At 37.6% G+C, this 19,759-nt stretch overlaps 1 protein-coding gene across 4 annotated transcripts in view; it reads left to right on the forward strand.

Annotated features, from left to right (window-relative positions):
• Positions 1-3,818: 3,818 nt before the first annotated feature.
• The window catches only part of ptpn6 (protein tyrosine phosphatase non-receptor type 6), a 35,778-nt gene continuing 19,837 nt past the window's right edge, over positions 3,819-19,759 (forward strand). For 2 of the 4 annotated variants that reach the window (XM_061914882.1, XM_061914885.1), the window contains exons 1-5: positions 3,819-3,970; positions 4,493-4,685; positions 4,780-4,841; positions 11,664-11,786; positions 14,000-14,194. In XM_061914882.1, the coding sequence (XP_061770866.1) occupies positions 4,834-4,841; positions 11,664-11,786; positions 14,000-14,194 (326 nt within the window). In that variant the 5' untranslated portion in view covers positions 3,819-3,970; positions 4,493-4,685; positions 4,780-4,833. The remainder of the gene's footprint in view (positions 3,971-4,492; positions 4,686-4,779; positions 4,842-11,663; positions 11,787-13,999; positions 14,195-19,759) is intronic. The other 2 variants (XM_061914883.1, XM_061914884.1) reach the window with 2 other exon arrangements.

The raw sequence follows: 19,759 nt of genomic DNA on the forward strand, positions 1-19,759 counted from the left end.
GGATTTTTAAACACATAGTTTTTTACCTTTTAAATTCCTTCCTCTTCTTTCCTGACAACTTAAATCAATGTTCAAGCAATTTTTTTTTTATTATTGTAAAGAATAATAAATACATTTTGATTTAATTCTTCATTTTAGCTTCTGTTTTTTTGACAAAGACAATTTGTGAAATATTTCTTCAAATTTATGATTAAAATTCCCCAAAAATATTCTGGCAAATCTAGAAAATGTGTAATCAAATTTAAATCTTATTTCAAAGTCTTTTGAATCTCTTTTAAAAATGTTCTGGAAAATCTAGAAGAAATAATGATTTGTCTTTGTTAGAAATATAGCTTGGTCCAATTTGTTATATATTCTAACAAAGTGCAGATTGGATTTTAACCTATTTAAAACATGTCATCAAAATATATATTTATTGTGAGAAATCATTAAGATGATCAGTGTTTCCACAAAGATAAATATAATTAACTATTAATAATAACAGAGTTAAAGGTAAATTGAGCAAATTGGCTATTTCTGGCAAATTATTTAAGTGTGTATCAAACTGGTAGCCCTTCGCATTAATCAGTACCCAAGAAGTAGCTCTTGGATTCAAAAAGGTTGGTGACCCCTGCTTTAGGGTAAATATATTCTTACTTTACATGCCCCCTAGCCAGTTTTTTTTTAGCCCAATGAGGCCCCCATGTCAAAAAGTTTGAACACCCCTGATCTATAGCTATGGAGCTAAGAAGCCCGTTAAGATTTTGGCCAAGAATAGGTCATTTCTGCATCATGTTTTACATGAAAATGACATTGTTATATATTAATGTTTACAATACATGTAATTAAATAACAAACCTTTATGCTCTGCTGCACCAGCATCAGCAGTGTTTTGACCCCAGAGTTTCTGTGATGGCTGTAATGGTGAGTGAGTGATGTAGACACTGCTTAGCTGTTTTGGTTTATTTGTGAACGACTGTACCACTGGCATGAATAAGATATTAATAAAACAACCTTGGCTAATTGAATGATATAATAGCAAAATATATGCTACATTTGTATAACTCAATTTAAACTTTGAGATAAGATCAGCCTTGTTGTTTCTGAATTTTGTTTTGTAATAATGTATTCCATGTGGTCTACGGAAAAAAAAATGCATGATAGAACATACAAAAGCAGTGAAGTTGTCACATTGTGTAAATGGTAAATAAAAACAGAATACAGTGGTTTGCAAATCCTTTTCAACTTCAATTGAATAGACTGCAAACACAAGACACTTTGCATTCAAACTGGTAGACTTTGTTATTTTTTGCAAAAATCAGCTCTTTTGTAATTGGATGCCTGCAACATGTTTCAAAAAAGCTGGCACGAGTGGCAAAAAAAAGACTTAAGAAAGTTGAGGAATGCTCATCAAATACTCATTTGGAACATCCCACAGGTGAACAGGCTAATTGGGAACAGGTGGGTGCCATGATTGGCTATAAAAGCAGCTTCTAGGAAATGCCCAGTCCTTCACAAACAAGGATGGGGCGAGAGTCACAACTTTGTGAACAAATGCATGAGCAAATTGTCGAACAAGGAATTTAGGGATTTCACCATCTACGGTCCGTAATATCATCAAAAGGGTCCTAGATTCTGGAGAAATCACTGCACATAAATGGCAATACCCATGACCTTGGATCCCTCAGAAGGTACTGCATCAAAAACTGACATCAGTATGTAAAGGATATCACTACATGTGCTCAGGAACACTTCAGAAATCCACTGTCAGTAATTACAGTTTGTTGCTACATCTGTAAGTTCAAGTTAAAACTCTACTATGCAAAGCAAAAGCCATTTATCAACAACATCCACAAACGCCGCCGGCTTTGTAGTAATTCTACGATGGACTGATGCGAAGTGTAAAAGTGTTCTGTTGGTCTGACGAGTCCACATTTCAAATCGCTTTTGGAAACTATGGACGTCGTGTCCTCCGGACCAAAGAGGAAAATAATCAGCCGGATTGTTATAGGCTCAAAGTGTAAAAGCCAGCATGTGTGATGGTATGGGGGTGTATTAGTGCCCAAGGCATGGGTAACTTACACATCTGTGAAGGCACCATTAATGCTGAAAGGTCCATACAGGTTTTGGAGCAACATATGTTGTCATCCAAGCAACGTCTTTTTCATAGACACCCCTGCTTATTTCCCCAAGACAATGCCAAGCCACATTCTGAATGTGTTACAACAGCGTGACTTTGTAGTAAAATAGTGCAGGGACTGGACTGGCTTGTAGTCCAGATGTGTCTCCCATTAAAATGTGCTGTGCATTGGGGTACAAAACACCACAACGGAAACCCCGGACTGTTGAACAACTTAAGCTGTACATCAAACAAGAATGGGAAAGAATTCCACCTGAAAAGCTTCAAAAATTGGTTTCCTCGAGTCCCAAACATTTACAGAGTGTTGTTAAAAGGAAAGGCCATGTAACACAGTGGTGAAAATGCTTTTTTGCAATGTCTTGCTGCCATTACATTTTAAATTAATGATTATTTGCAAAAATAAAAATTTTTCTCAGTTGCATTATTAAATATCATGTCTTTGCAGTCTATTCCATTGAATATAAGTCGAAAAGGATTTGCAAATCTTTGCATTCCGTTTTTATTTACGATTTTACACAACATGCCAACTTCACTGGTTTTGGGTTTTGTAATTGACAAGCACAGGACTACACCAACAGTATAAGTGGTGGGAAACAAAAGAATATATGCTTACAAATGTGTGGTAAGAGTTTGGGAAAGGTCTTTCTGGCCCCAGTGCAAAAACTAAGACCCATGAAGGTTTTTTTTGTGGGACTTTGGTGTGGAAAAAACAGCGGCAAATGCCTTCGAGATTAACCCGAAAATGAATTGTGTGATAAATTGACGCAAATCTCCACAGACGCAGTTTATAATCTAGTACAGGGGTAGGGAACCTATGGCTCTTGAGCCAGATGTGGCTCTTTTGATGACCGCACCTGGCTCTCAGATAAATCTTAGCTGACGTTGCTTACCAGGATAAGTATCTAATAATTCCGCTGGTAATTACAGTGTTAAAAATATTCCTCAAAATATAAAACATTCTCATGCATTTTAATCTATCTACCTGTTTCTAACGCACCTGTTGAAGAAGTCGCATTAATGGTCAAAAGTATAGAACAACAATGTCATTAAAAAGAATAGGAGATGGGGGCAACGTGGCGCAGTGGAAGAGTGGCCGTGCGCAACCCGAGGGTCACTAGTTCAAATCCCACCTAGTACCAACCTCATCACGTCCGTTGTGTCCTGAGCAAGACACTTCACCCTTGCTCCTGATGGGTGCTGGTTGGCGCCTTGCATGGCAGCTCCCTCCATCAGTGTGTGAATGTGTGTGTGAATGTGGAAGTAGTGTCAAAGCGCTTTGAGTACCTTGAAGGTAGAAAAGCGCTATACAAGTACAACCCATTTATTTATTTATCACACATTTAGTTGTTGTAATCTGGGAAAGTCCAAATGAACGAGGAGGCGTAGAGTTGTACAAGTGTACAGGTCTACGGGTTTCTCTCATTGAGCTAAATTGATTCCTGTCTCTGTTTAATTCCTTGCTTCTTGTCTGTTTAATAGATGTCATCAGTGTTTGAACCTGACAGTTGTAATTGTTGTTAAAAATGTTATATATTTTAAAATATTTGCCTTTCATGGCTCTCTCAGCCAAAAAGGTTCCCGACCCCTGATCTAGTAGAAAGTCCGTATTTTCTTCCTATTTATTTCTCCTTTTGGTGTCCCAGTACTTTTGACTAATATTGAGTAGGCGGAAGCTGTGCAGCAGAAAGAAAAGAGGAAGCATATTATCTCCTTGCAATTAGGCGAAAATGACTGGGCGGGAGCCCAACTGCGATTTAAGTGGTGCGTAAGAAGTGTGTCCTTTTTCTTTCTGCAGAAACATTCAGCCCGGTTTTGACCTCCTGCGTCAAGAACAACATCAAAGAGGTGTGGGTAAGTGGATACCATGGAAAAGTTTATTTTTTTTGTGCGTTTAGTTTCATTTTAGTTTGTCACTTAAGCTTAGATCACTGCTATAAAGCACTTTATTGTTGTTGTACAATATTTGGAACATGCCAACAAAGGGCAGCCACTTTGTCATCTGTTCCATTAAATCTCATTTGATGAAGTTTAGGACGAGTATTGCGTCAACGCCGGGAAACAACAGTCGTGTTTTAGTGTGTGTTGAAATAGATTTGCATACATGCAGTGTTGCTGAGCTACAAATAAGGAAGTGTACTGTGAACTTTGTGTTCACACATTAACGCACACCTGCAAGCCACTGTTGGCCTGCAAAGGAAGAATAACTCATATTTTATTTTTCATCTAATTCAGCGCTTGTTGGAATGTTTTTTTTTTTTATGATTGCAACCTACATAGAAAGCATGAAGAAGTCTAGCTGAAGATTCTCATCATTTGTTTTAATGTTTTTTTTTTCCCTGCATTTTGCTCCTGTTGGAATTCCGTCCTTGTCAGCTGTTTTGGTTCCTGTGTTTGCTTTCACTATTTTGTGAAAGGAGTGACAAAAAGGAAGGAAGAGTGAAAGAGAGACAGAGTGAGAGAGAGAGAGAGAGAGGAGTTGCTCAGTTGCGTTCAGGGACAAGTCAAAAAGAGGAAGTGTTTGGTTCGGGTCGCACACACACAAGCTGAGCCAGGAAGGAGAGAGCGGGTAATTTAAGTCACCAGCTTCTTTTTTGACACTTTTCCTAGTGATGTGTTTTTCATGAGAGCTAAAATGATGCTTTTTGTGTACAAACTTGCAGGTACCAGGTAACCACCTTAATTGGGTTCTGACACAGATGCTGTGAGCCGACATCATGGTTCGGTGAGTGCTTTTTGTGCTTGATGAGCAAATATGACAACTTCTCTGTTTCTTTTCCTCATCTCTCTCGCATCATGTGATGGATTTTTAGTTTATGCACTTCTGTAAAACAGACTCATCCCGAAACATTTGCAGAAATGTTTTATATTACATTTGGTAAATGGGAAATGGGTTGTACTTGTAGAAAGCTTTTCTACCACTTTTTAAGGAGCCCAAAGCGCTTTGACAGTATTTCCACATTGGCCCATTCACACACACATTCACACACACATTCACACACACATTCACACACACATTCACACACACATTCACACACACATTCACACACACATTCGCACACACATTCACACACACATTCGCACACACATTCACACACACATTCACACACACATTCACACACACATTCACACACACATTCACACACACGTTCACACACACGTTCACACACACATTCACACACACGTTCACACACACGTTCACACACACGTTCACACACACGTTCACACACACATTCACACACACGTTCACACACACGTTCACACACACATTCACACACACGTTCACACACACGTTCACACACACGTTCACACACACATTCACACACACATTCACACACACATTCACACACACATTCACACACACATTCGCACACACATTCGCACACACATTCGCACACACATTCGCACACACATTCACACACACATTCACACACACATTCACACACACATTCACACACACATTCACACACACATTCACACACACAGTCACACACACATTCACACACACATTCACACACACAGTCACACACACATTCACACACACAGTCACACACACGTTCACACACACGTTCACACACACGTTCACACACACATTCACACACACGTTCACACACACATTCACACACACATTCACACACACGTTCACACACACGTTCACACACACGTTCACACACACGTTCGCACACACGTTCGCACACACGTTCGCACACACGTTCGCACACACGTTCGCACACACGTTCGCACACACGTTCGCACACACATTCGCAAACACATTCGCACACACATTCGCACACACATTCGCACACACATTCGCACACACATTCGCACACACATTCGCACACACATTCGCACACACATTCGCACACACATTCGCACACACGTTCGCACACACGTTCGCACACACGTTCGCACACACGTTCGCACACACGTTCGCACACACATTCGCACACACATTCGCACACACATTCACACACATTCGCACACACGTTCGCACACACGTTCGCACACACGTTCGCACACACGTTCGCACACACGTTCGCACACACGTTCGCACACACGTTCGCACACACGTTCGCACACACATTCGCACACACATTCACACACACATTCACACACACATTCACACACACATTCGCACACACATTCGCACACACATTCGCACACACATTCGCACACACATTCACACACACATTCACACACACATTCGCACACACATTCGCACACACATTCACACACACATTCGCACACACATTCACACACACATTCACACACACATTCACACACACATTCGCACACACATTCGCACACACATTCGCACACACATTCGCACACACATTCACACACACATTCGCACACACATTCGCACACACATTCGCACACACATTCGCACACACATTCGCACACACATTCGCACACACATTCGCACACACATTCGCACACACATTCGCACACACATTCGCACACACATTCGCACACACATTCGCACACACATTCGCACACACATTCGCACACACATTCGCACACACATTCGCACACACATTCGCACACACATTCGCACACACATTCGCACACACATTCGCAAACACATTCGCACACACATTCGCACACACATTCGCACACACATTCACACACACATTCGCACACACATTCGCACACACATTCGCACACACATTCGCACACACATTCGCACACACATTCGCACACACATTCGCACACACATTCACACACATTCACACACACGTTCACACACACGTTCACACACACATTCACACACACATTCACACACATTCACACACACATTCGCACACACATTCGCACACACATTCACACACACATTCGCACACACATTCACACACACATTCACACACACATTCACACACACATTCACACACACATTCACACCGAAGGCGTATTCCCACCGTACTTCTGCAACCTGTCTTACATGTTTGGCTTATTTCACCTTCTTATTTTCATCTGTCTTGTGCAAGGTGGTGTTTACCTTTGATCATTGGCAGGAGGATGAATCGTATTAGTTATGACACGTCTACATCCAGCTAGCTTATTCGCTGAATCTCTAAAACACAGGTGTAGAACTCAAGGGCCAGGGGCCAAATCTGGCCGGCGACATCATTTCATCTGGGCCGCAAACACCTGGAAATTATATGTGTCAAAGTACTTCATATTTTTTAATGGATTTTCTTAATTTTGACGGACAAAATATATATACTGCTTGAAATTGCATACATTTTAAACTTTAATAGTATCCCATATTGCAACAAATATTACAGTATATTATCATACTTCCCAAACACGTTTTTGTCTAAATAAAAATACTTAACTTTACAGCAAACTACCCATCAAATTAACAAAAACGACAATAAACGTTACGTTGTTCTTTACCACATCCATCCATCCATTTTCTACCGCTTATTCCCTTTGGGGTGGCGGGGGGCGCTGGTGCCTATCTCAGCTACAATCGGGCGGAAGGCGGGGTACACCCTGGACAAGTCGCAGGGCCAACACATAGACAGACAACATTCACACTCACATTCACACACTAGGGACCATTTTAGTGTTGCCACTGTAAATTGAAAAAAAAAAAAAACGCTTACTGATTTTTGCGTAAAATCTCTGTTGGCCGAGCTGCCAGTTTTTGACTGTAAAATCTACAGTTGTGGTTTTTAAGGGTGTATTACTGTACATTTGTACATGGAAAGACGGTACATTTTTTTATTCTGGCAATTTAGCTGCCAGTTTTTCTACTGTAAAAACAAATGTACCGTATTTCCATGTACAAATGTACAGTAATACAGTGGTCCCCAACCACCGGGCCGCTGAATTTTTTTTATTCATTTTTATATGTTGTACATTTTTTTTATGTAAAATGGACAGTCCACTTAAAGCAATTCCTAATTAATAATGAAATCCAGAGGCAAATTCATCCATTATTCACTGTTGCAAGCGACCCTCTGATAAGTGGCCACCTCATCTCAGGGCCAACACAGATAGACAGACAACATTCACACTCACATTCACACACTAGGGACCATTTTAGTGTTGCCACTGTAAATTAAAAAAAAAAAAAAACGCTTACTGATTTTTGCATAAAAACTCTGTTGATTGAGCTGCCAGTTTTTGACTGTAAAATCTACAGTTGTGGTTTTTAAGGGTGTATTACTGCAGTGGTCCTCAACCTTTTTGTATCCGCGGACCGGTCAACGCTTAATAATTTGTCCCGTGGCCCGGGGGGGGGGGTGTTTGTCATGAAAAAGGGATGTTTTTGTCATGAAAAAGGGAGGTTTTTGTGGTTGGTGCACTAATTGTAAGTGTATATTGTGTTTTTTTATGTTGATTTAATAAATAAAAAAAATAAATAAACAAAAACTTCTTTTTTTTTTTTTTTTATAAAAATGAATTTAAAAAAATTATGCGGCCCGGTGGTTGGGGACCACTGTATTACTGTACATTTGTACATGGAAAGACGCTACATTTGTTTTTACAGTAGAAAAACTGGCATCTAAATTGCCAGAATAAAAAAATAACTTGTACTGTTTTATCATTAACAATATAATGTTGTAAAAATCAATGCAAATTTAACACAGAAATTCTGGCAAATAAGCTGCCAGCTTTTTCCATAAAACCCCCCCAAAAAACAGTGGTACTCTTTTTCCATTTACCGTATGTAAAAAACAATTTTACAGTAAAATGTTGTACATTTTTTAATGTTTAATGGACAGTCCACTTAAAGCAATTCCTAATTAATAATGAAATCCAGAGGCAAATTCATCCATTATTCACTGTTGCAAGCGACCCTCTGATAAGTCGCCACCTCATCTCAGGGCCAACACAGATAGACAGACAACATTCACACTCACATTCACACACTAGGGACCATTTTAGTGTTGCCACTGTAAATTAAAAAAAAAAAAAAAACGCTTACTGATTTTTGCGTAAAATCTCTGTTGACCGAGCTGCCAGTTTTTGACTGTAAAATCTACTGTTGTGGTTTTTAAGGGTGTATTACTGTACATTTGTACATGGAAAGACGGTACATTTGTTTTCACGGTAGAAAAACTGGCAGCTAAATTGCCAAAATAAAAAAATAACTTGTACTGTTTTACCATTAACAATATAATGTTATAAAAATCAATGTAAATTACAAAAAAAACGCTTATTGATTTTTGCATAAAAACTCTATTGATTGAGCTGCCAGTTTTTGACTGTAAAATCTACAGTTGTGGTTTTTAAGGGTGTATTACTGCAGTGGTCCCCAACCTTTTTGTATCCGCGGACCGGTCAACGCTTAATAATTTGTCCTGTGGCCCGGGGGGGGGGGGGTGTTTGTCATGAAAAAGGGATGTTTTTGTCATGAAAAAGGGAGGTTTTTGTGGTTGGTGCACTAATTGTAAGTGTATATTGGTTTTTTTATGTTGATTTAATAAATAAAAAAAATAAATAAATAAATACTTTTTTTTGTTTTTTTAATAAAAATGAATAAAAAATTATTCTGCGGCCCGGTGGTTGGGGACCACTGTATTACTGTACATTTGTACATGGAAAGACGGTACATTTGTTTTCACGGTAGAAAAACCGGCATCTAAATTGCCAGAATAAAAAAATAACTTGTACTGTTTTATCATTAACAATATAATGTTGTAAAAACTAATGTAAATTTAACACAAAAATTCTGACAAATAAGCTGCCAGCTTTTTCCATAAAACCGACCCAAAAAAACAGTGGTACTCTTTTTCCATTTACTGTGTGTAAAAAACAATTTTACAGTAAAATGTTGCACATTTTTTAATGTTTAATGGACAGTCCACTTAAAGCAATTCCTAATTAATAATGAAATCCAGAGGCAAATTCATCCATTATTCACTGTTGCAAGCGACCCTCTGATAAGTGGCCACCTCATCTCAGGGCCAACACAGATAGACAGACAACATTCACACTCACATTCACACACTAGGGACCATTTTAGTGTTGCCACTGTAAATTGGAAAAAAAAAACGCCTACTGATTTTTGCGTAAAAACTTTGTTGACCGAGGTGCCAGTTTTTGACTGTAAAATCTACAGTTGTGGTTTTTAATGGTGTATTACTGTACATTTGTACATGGAAAGACGCTACATTTGTTTTCACGGTAGAAAAACTGGCAGCTAAATTGCCAGAATAAAAAAATAACTTGTACTGTTTTATCATTAACAATATAATGTTGTAAAAACCAATGCAAATTTAACACAGAAATTCTGGCAAATAAGCTGCCAGCTTTTTCCATAAAACCCCCCAAAAAACAGTGGTACTCTTTTTCCATTTACTGTATGTAAAAAAACAATATTACAGTAAAATGTTGTACATTTTTTAATGTATAATAGACAGTCCACTTAAAGCAATTCCTAATTAATAATGAAATCCAGAGGCAAATTCATCCATTATTCACTGTTGCAAGCGACCCTCTGATAAGTGGCCATAACTGCCATGTGGCCCTCAATGAAAAGCAGTTGGACATCACTGCTCTAAAACAAGACGCTTTAATGCCTACCTTTCCCAAACATACCGGGCTTGAATACGGATCAGAACACTCACACTCAAACAACACTGGACGGATCATAATAATTATAACTTTTTTCATCCTACTCGGCCTTTGTCCATGCAGGAAAGCCATGTACTGGTACTTAGATATAAAGATATAAAAAATGTATAATAAAGAAAAAAATGTATTATTAGACAAATTAAATCATAATATATGGATATAAATGAGAAAAGACGTACAGAAAGACAATTGATTGGAAAGTTGGACTCACATTTATCCAGCCCAATTGTAAATTACATATATTTGCAAATGTAAAAACCTTCAATAGATGTCTTCATACACGAGCTTGATAGATTACAGTCCCCGTTTTGGGTTGCTTTTTATTGGGTCCCCTGCTGCTGATAGCCAGTGCTGTCAAACTTGTCTTCATTTAATGCCACATGAGCCCTTTGATACAGTGAGTATATATTAATATATAGAAATGCTTCAAGATATTACTACACAATTGCCTATATATATTCTTTTTATGTGCAAATTGATGAATGACATCAGGATGCCGAGCAGAATGTATGTTAATCTAATGTTTGTGTTTGGCATGATCAGACGTGTGATTGCATGCAGAACAAGCACATCTTCTGTCAAAATTAAAAAAATAAATACTTAGTGCTCTACTTTCCATGACAAGTTATAGCAAATTCAGATCTGTTTAAGAATAGAATGGCAACAATTAATGAAATCATACATTTATGAATTACATCAGGCCTGATTTGATTAGCAAAAATAAGAATTTTGATGAATGTGAATTAGATATTCCCTACATACGTGGATATTTTGCTAACTTTTATGTTGCATTTTGGTGAAATGCATGCAAATGTCATATTTAAACATACATCCACTAAGGTTGCCCAATTGTGATTTTTGTATCTTCAGCATTGCTTGTACGTGTTTTGTTGTGTTGCTTTGAGTGTTGACAATCAGACCAGTAGTCAACGCGTGTCCATTTGTGTCCATGTAGGTGGTTCCACAGAGACATCACAGGCCTGCAGGCCGAGGAAGTGCTGAAGACTCAGGGCATTCACGGCAGCTTTCTGGCCCGACCCAGCAAGAAGAACGTGGGGGATTTCTCCTTGTCTGTCAGGTCATTATATTTTAAACTGAACTAAAGTCTACATCTTTTTTCCCCTTAAGTCCTCCTAAGATTATGTGCTTTGAATTCTGCTGTTTTTTTACGGGTATGCAAGATGATGTGATGTTTTAACTCCCCAAAAACACAAACTTTGTGTATGTGATGAGAATTATTCTAATTGGATTCAGAAAGAAAATCCCTTGCTGTTTTCCACTTTTATTACTCATCATGGTAGCAATAAGAAAAGGTGCCACTCCAATGTACTTCGTCATGTGTCCGGATCATACTTGCCTTTTGCTTTTACAATATACAATAGTTTGATTTCTTTCATCCATTTTTGAAAGCATTAATAATATTCATAATATGGAGGATAAAGTACTTTACTGCAGTGGTTCTCAAATGGGGGTCCGTCACGTACCCCTGGGGGTACTTGAAGGTATGCCAAGGGGTACGGGAGGTTTTTTACAAATATTTTAAAAATAGCAACAATTCAAAAATCCTTTATAAATATATTTATTGAATAATACATCAACAAAATATGATTGTAAGTTCAAAAACTGTGAAAAGAAATGCAACAATGCAATATTCAGTGTTGACTGCTAGATTTTTGTGGACATGTTCCATAAATATTGATGTTAAAGATTTATTTTTTTGTGAAGGAATGTTAAGAAAGAAGACACTTTTAGTTGATGATTACTTCTATGTGTAGAAATATTTATTTATAATTGAATCACTTGTTTATTTTTCAACAAGTTTTTAGTTATTTTTACATCTTTTTTTCCAAATAGTTCAAGAAAGACCACTACAAATGAGCAATATTTTGCACTGTTATACAATTTAATAAATCAGAAACTGATGACATAGTGCTGTATTTTACTTCTTTATCTCTTTTTTTCAACCAAAAATGCTTTGCTGTGATTAGGGGGTACTTGAATTAAAAACATGTTCACAGGGGGTACATCACTGAAAAAAGGTTGAGAACCAATGCACTACTGTGCTGTTTTAAAGGACAAGTGGTCAATAGCTGTCCCAAAATATACGCTCACACTACAACACACTTTATAGATTTGTACAAAAATTTAAAAAATATTTTGTTTTATTACCAATAAACAGGTTAGTTCTGATTACAGTTTAAGCAGTTTGTATATATTGTAAATAGCAGCGCAGTATTAACTGCAATATTGAAAATTAGGGTATTGTTGCCGTCCAATGGAAAGTGTTCGTATCCAAATCTAGTTATTAAAAAAAAAAAAAAAAGTTTTAGCTAGAAATATAAATGGGAGAAAAAATTGCAATAAAAAAACCCGACACGTTTTCGTTAGAGTAAAAATGGGCTGTTTGTTTTTTATAAAAATTTTATATATTTTATGAATTATTTTTACAATTGTCATGCTTAAACTTAAACTATCAAATTGAAATTTATAGTAAAAAAGTTTATTTTAAAAGTTGTTTAAATAAATATTATTTCCTAAATGTAATATTCTAGTGCAGTGGTTCTCAAGCTTTTTTCAGTGATGTACCCCCTGTGAACATTTTTTTAATTCAAGTACCCCCTAATCAGAACAAAGCATTTTTGGTTGAAAAAAAGAGATAAAGAAGTAAAATACAGCACTATGTCATCAGTTTCTGATTTATTAAATTGTATAACAGTGCAAAATATTGCTCATTTGTAGTGGTCTTTCTTGAACTATTTGGAAAAAAAGATATAAAAATAACTAAAAACTTGTTGAAAAATAAACAAGTGATTCAATTGTAAAAAATGTCTACACGTAGAAGTAATCATCAACTTAAAGTGCCCTCTTTGGGGATTGTAATAGAGATCCATCTGGATTCATCAACTTCATTCTAAACATTTCTTCACAAAAAAAACATCAATATTTATGGAACATGTCCACAAAAAATCTAGCTGTCAACACTGAATATTGCATTGTTGCATTTCTTTTCACACTTTATGAACTTACATTCATATTTTGTTGAAGTATTACTCAATAAATACATTTATAAAGGATTTTTGAATTGTTGCTATTTCTAGAATATTTAAAAAAAAATCTCACGTACCCCTTGGCATACCTTCAAGTACCCCCATTTGAGAACCACTGTCTAGTGTACTTCATGATAATCCACCTCTGCTTAATATGATTAAAAAATGCAGGTTAAGGCCTTCCATAAATTGGACTGTATGTCCTAACGTGCGTCATCAATAAACTGTTGTTGGTCCTCATCAGGGTGGGCGAGCAGGTGACCCACATCCGCATCCAGAACACGGGAGACTACTACGACCTTTACGGCGGGGAAAAGTTTGCCACGCTGTCTGAGCTGGTGGAATACTACACGGCCGACAACGGCATCCTGCAGGACAAAGATGGCACCGTCATCGAACTCAAATACCCTCTCAACTCCTCCGATCCCACCACTGAGAGGTTTGTGATACTTTCACCCAGGGTGACAAAATACTATACTACAATGTGTAGTGGGAGAATTTAATAGGATTTTGTGCAAAAGGTCTTACAACAGGTAGAAAGATATTTGACATAATTAGATGCCAAATGGTCTTCATAAAACAAGAATGTAAATGCTGTATTTCTTATTGACATATAAATGCAAATTCAGCCTGTTCTCATGAGAATTTAATGGCGTTATATGAAAAAGATATTGATATTGGTAGAAAATGTACACATTTATTACATATGTAGATATGTCATAATGCTTACTTAAGATAGAAAAAGAATAGGAAATCATCTTTTTTTTATTGATATATGAAATAGCACTTTTAATTCTGTAGGAATCTTAAATGTAAAACTACTAAAATGTGTTATTTTCTTTTATTATTTAAGTCGATTGTTACATTGTTTTAACCTAAATAAACGCTTGAATTTTTTATCAATACAGAAGTTGTTTGCCTGTAGTCACAAACCTTTTATATTTTTTGGAATAAAAATAACTAAAGTGATTAAAAATGATAATTTATTTCTTCTGCTAACATACCTAAAATAATAGTCTTACATTTTTATTGGAATAGAAATAAGGTGACACCCTACTGGCATAAACATTGTTTATTATTTAGAATAAAAACATGTTAATATGAATAGAAAACTTTTTCTTCCCTGTGCAAAAAAAAGACAAAAATCAAACATGTCTGAACGTAGACATAAAACAAAAATAATAGAGGCTGTACAGTATATCAATCCATCCATTTTCTATTGCTTATTTCCTTTGGGATCGCGGGGGGCGCTGGCGCCTATCTCAGCTACAATCGGGCGGAAGGCGGGGTACACCCTGGACAAGTCGCCACCTCATCGCAGGAGGCTGTAAATAGTGATACAAAAAATAATTCTCAAGAATTTACTACAATTTTGAATCAAAAATACACAAAGTATAAGTAATTATGGCTGTCAAAGTTAATGCTTTAACTGTTGTGTATGATCACAAAACATAATTGCTTTATCGATGGATAAATGCAGATTAATCACACAATTTATTTTGAGCCACACGCTCCTTTACCTCAACTGCGGATAGTTACCTGAAGGCGAATCAGGCTGTTATAAAGTCAGTGATCATATGTCAGCGAAAAGATGAGTGAGGAGACTACGACTTGAGTGCTCACTGTCAGATTTCACTTCAAAATACACCCTGATGGTACTTTAGATCGAATCAAATCAACTTTATTTATAAAGCACATTTAAAATTTACAACAGGGGTAGCCAAAGTGCAGGTTTAAAGATAATACGAGAACCGAGCAAACAGAACATGATCAAAAATAAATAAATAAAACATAAAGACAGGTTCACAGCAGGTGTATAATGGGATAATATAAAACTATTGAACAAATAAATGATGTTCATGCAAGTAAACTTTCAAAACATTTTCATCTATTACATTCTAACAATAATATTGCATTTGTGTCAAATTATTGGCATCTTTTTCACAGTAAATTCGAGTTATGCATGCAGATAATTTACTAGCATGATTAGTGTTTATTGATTTTGCTTGGAAAAATGTTAAAATAAGCAGAAAATGACTGTTTAAAAAAAAGAAATGGTAATTAATTTTTTATTTTTGTGTCCTGTCCAGCTTCTCAGGCAAATCACATAGTTGATGTAGATGCCCATATCGGCTGTTCAGATGTACTTTACAAAAGAGAAGTGTAGGATACTTCTCTTGTTGTCTTATTTGAATTTGACTTTATTTATATTATCATTTGGTGCAGCCGGGCCGTAGCAGGGGGGGGTTGCCCACATCTGAGGTCCTCTCCAAGGTTTCTCATAGTCAGCATTGTCACTGGCGTCCCACTGGATGTGAATTCTCCCTGCCCACTGGGTGTGAGTTTTCCTTGCCCTTTTGTGGGTTCTTCCGAGGATGTCGTAGTCGTAATGATTTGTGCAGTCCTTTGAGACATTTGTGATTTAGGGCTATATAAATAAACATTGATTGATTGATTGATAGAAAGAGAAAAAAAGGAAGATGGGGGGAAATTGTGGGGATAAGAGGGGGATTAGACAGAAAGACAAAAACAACAAGAGAAAACACAACAATAGAACATCAGCACATAGGATATGTACAAATATGATAGTAAAAGTGATAGCAAAGAAGCAGTTAGCGAAATAAATAATAATACAGAAATGAGTTTCAATCAATCAAAGTTCCAATCAATGACAATGAGCATTTTTACACTACAAATGGAGCATTACAAAAAAAATTATTCTATTTTAAATGTATTCAATATAGAACAGGTTGTACTGTAATCATAAAAAACAATCAATCTTGAAATCCTCGCTCTTTTTGAAGTGCACGCTCTTGCTTAAAACAACATTTTTTTTTAAAATTAAATTTGACTTTAAAATAGCTTTTGATGGCACACTAACGCTGTAATCAGAAAATCAAGAAAGTTCAGACCCTCAGCCCACCCTTTTCTGTCCTTCTCTGTCAGTTGTCTAACTTCCCTTTTATAGCTGCGGTTGGAAACTTGACGTTTTGACACTTTTGAAAGCGATGGCCAGACCGTCTTGCTCATCTTCCTCTATTGCACACTCCATCATGTCCGCGCCATTCTGTCGTCTCGGAAAAGGTCGCACACACACACACACACACGCACACACACGCACGCACGCAGGTAGTTTAAGAGCAATTTTTCACTCAGTTTTGTATCGCCTTGTCAGTGCGCATCTGTCCAATGCCAACATTTGAGTGAGATGAACGAGGATCGATAACACCATTAGTAAGAATGAGCATTTCAAAAGAGTATTTTGAGAGCAAATTGGACATTTTCATTTAAGAATGGTCTCAGTGAGGATGCGCTGTGGAGGTTTTGGTTGAGGGAGCTGGGGAGGAGTGCCGGCGGGGTGGCGTTACGGTTTTTAACGGCTAAAAATACTTTGTCCTCTTTAGCCACAAAATCAGCCATCTGAAATTTTCCGACCACAAAACAGGAAGTTGAGCAAAAGAAATCGAGAACTCTGTCTAAAATTATGCCCAACTCAGCTGAGTGTACGTTCACTGATGCACACACGCGCCCCAACGACCTGTTTTTATGCATTGTTTCTTTCTTGTGATATGTCCCCCCCCCAAGGTAACATCTGCACGATTATGGTGTAAAGCAGGCTTGGGCAATTATTTTACCCGGGGGGCCAGATTTAGATAAAAAAGTGTGTCTGGGGGCCAATATATCTCCATACGAGTTGGGAAATTGTGTTAGATGTAAATATAAACGGAATAAAAATGATTGGCAAATACTTTTCAACCCATATTTAATTGAATGCACTACAAAGACAAGATATTTGATGTTCAAACTCAAAAAGTTGTTTTTTTTGCAAATAATAATGAACTTAGAATTTCATGGCTGCAACACGTGCCAAAGTAGTTGGGAAAGGGCATGTTCACCACTGTGTTACATCACCTTTTCTTTTAACAACACCCAATAAACGTTTGGGAACTGAGGAAACTAATTGTTGAAGCTTTGAAAGTGGAATTCTTTCCCATTCTTGTTTTATGTAGAGCTTCAGTCGTTCCACAGTCCGGGTCTCCGCTGTCGTATTTTACGCTTCATAATGTGCCACACATTTTCCATGGGAGACAGGTCTGGACTGCAAGCTGGCTAGGAAAGTACCCGCACTCTTTTTTTTACAAAGCCACGCTGTTGTAACACGTGCTGAATGTGGCTTGGCATTGACTTGCTAAAATAAGCAGGGGCGTCATCATTATATTCCGTTTATATTTACATCAAACACAATATCCTAAGTCATTTGGAAACGGGGTTTGTAAAAAACCTCACAATAATGATTGGAAGCTAAAAACGTTATGACAAACCGCCTTAAAAAACGGAATGTAATTTTACATTTTTTTACTGAATAAGACACCCAGAATGTATATGAAAATAAAGAATGTGGGATGTACAATATTAATGATGAATGATAAAACACTAAATATTGACAACATATTTTTCAATCAACCGAAACGCAACCAAAATGCAACAAACAGTGAAAAAACCCCCCAGCTACAATCCGACATACCTCATAGTGACCATCGTAAGTAATTAGATGACCATAGTTAACGAGTATATGATGCAGATTCCAACCATTGAAAGACTTAATATAATTGAAGACTTGCGGTCATTAGAAAACATGAGTGCACATCATCATGGCAGCTACACTTCCCATCTTAAACATCTAAAACAATTATTTGGGAATGTCCGGCGGGCCAGATTGAAAAGATCAAAGGGCCGCATGTGGTCCCCGGGCCTTAATTTGCCCAGGTCTGGTGTAAAGTCAGGATTGATTGATTGAAACTTTTATTAGTAGATTGCACAGTACAGTACATATTCCGTACAATTGACCACTAAATGGTAACACCCCAATAAGTTTTTTAACTTGTTTAAGTCGGGGTCCACGTCAATCAATTCATGGTAAAGACATTGGGCTGTCTGTTGTTTTTAATTGTCCATTCAACATGCTTTCCTTGTGGTTTTCAAGCTCACCTGCACTGGCTTCCTGTGCACTTAAGATGTGACTTTAAGGTTTTACTACTTACGTATAAAATACTACACGGTCTAGCTCCATCCTATCTTGCCGATTGTATTTTACCATATGTCCCGGCAAGAAATCTGCCTTCAAAGGATTAGTGATTCCCAAAGCCCAAAAAAAGTCTGTGGGCTATAGAGCGTTTTCCGTTCGGGCTCCAGTACTCTGGAATGCCCTCCCGGTAACAGTTCGAGATGCCACCTCAGTAGAAGCATTTAAGTCTCACCTTAAAACTCATTTGTATACTCTAGCCTTTAAATAGACTCCCTTTTTAGACCAGTTGATCTGCCGTTTCTTTTCTTTTTCTCCTATGTCCCACTCTCCCTTGTGGAGGGGGTCTGGTCCGATCCGATGGCCATGTACTGCTCGCCTGTGTATCGGCTGGGGACATCTCTGCGCTGCTGATCCGCCTCCGCTTGGGAGGGTTTCCTGCTGGCTCCGCTGTGAACGGGACTCTCGCTGCTGTGTTGGATCCGCTTTGGACTGGACTCTCGCGACTGTGTTGGATCCATTATGGATTGAACTTTCACAGTATCATGTTAGACCCGCTCGACATCCATTGCTTTCCTCCTCTCCAAGGTTCTCATAGTCATCATTGTCACCGACGTCCCACTGGGTGTGAGTTTTCCTTGCCCTTATGTGGGCCTACCGAGGATGTGGTAGTGGTTTGTGCAGCCCTTTGAGACACTAGTGATTTAGGACTATATAAGTAAACATTGATTGATTGATTGATTGAAGCCTGCTTTCTATATAAAACAGGCCCAAGTCCACACAAGTTGAGAATCACTACTAATAATACATCAGCAAGTGTCAAATACAATCTAATACAAACTATGCCTTCTTGACCTGATTGCATATAATTATAATAACAGCATACGACACTTGAAAAAAAAAAAAGAGTCCTAGATGTAGTACAGTAGAATCTCATCAGTTTTGTATCACAGCAAGTTTTATTTGTGATGAGACCGGACT

This window comes from Nerophis ophidion, linkage group LG11, assembly GCF_033978795.1.
Source record: "Nerophis ophidion isolate RoL-2023_Sa linkage group LG11, RoL_Noph_v1.0, whole genome shotgun sequence".
Taxonomy (NCBI): Eukaryota; Metazoa; Chordata; class Actinopteri; order Syngnathiformes; family Syngnathidae; genus Nerophis; species Nerophis ophidion.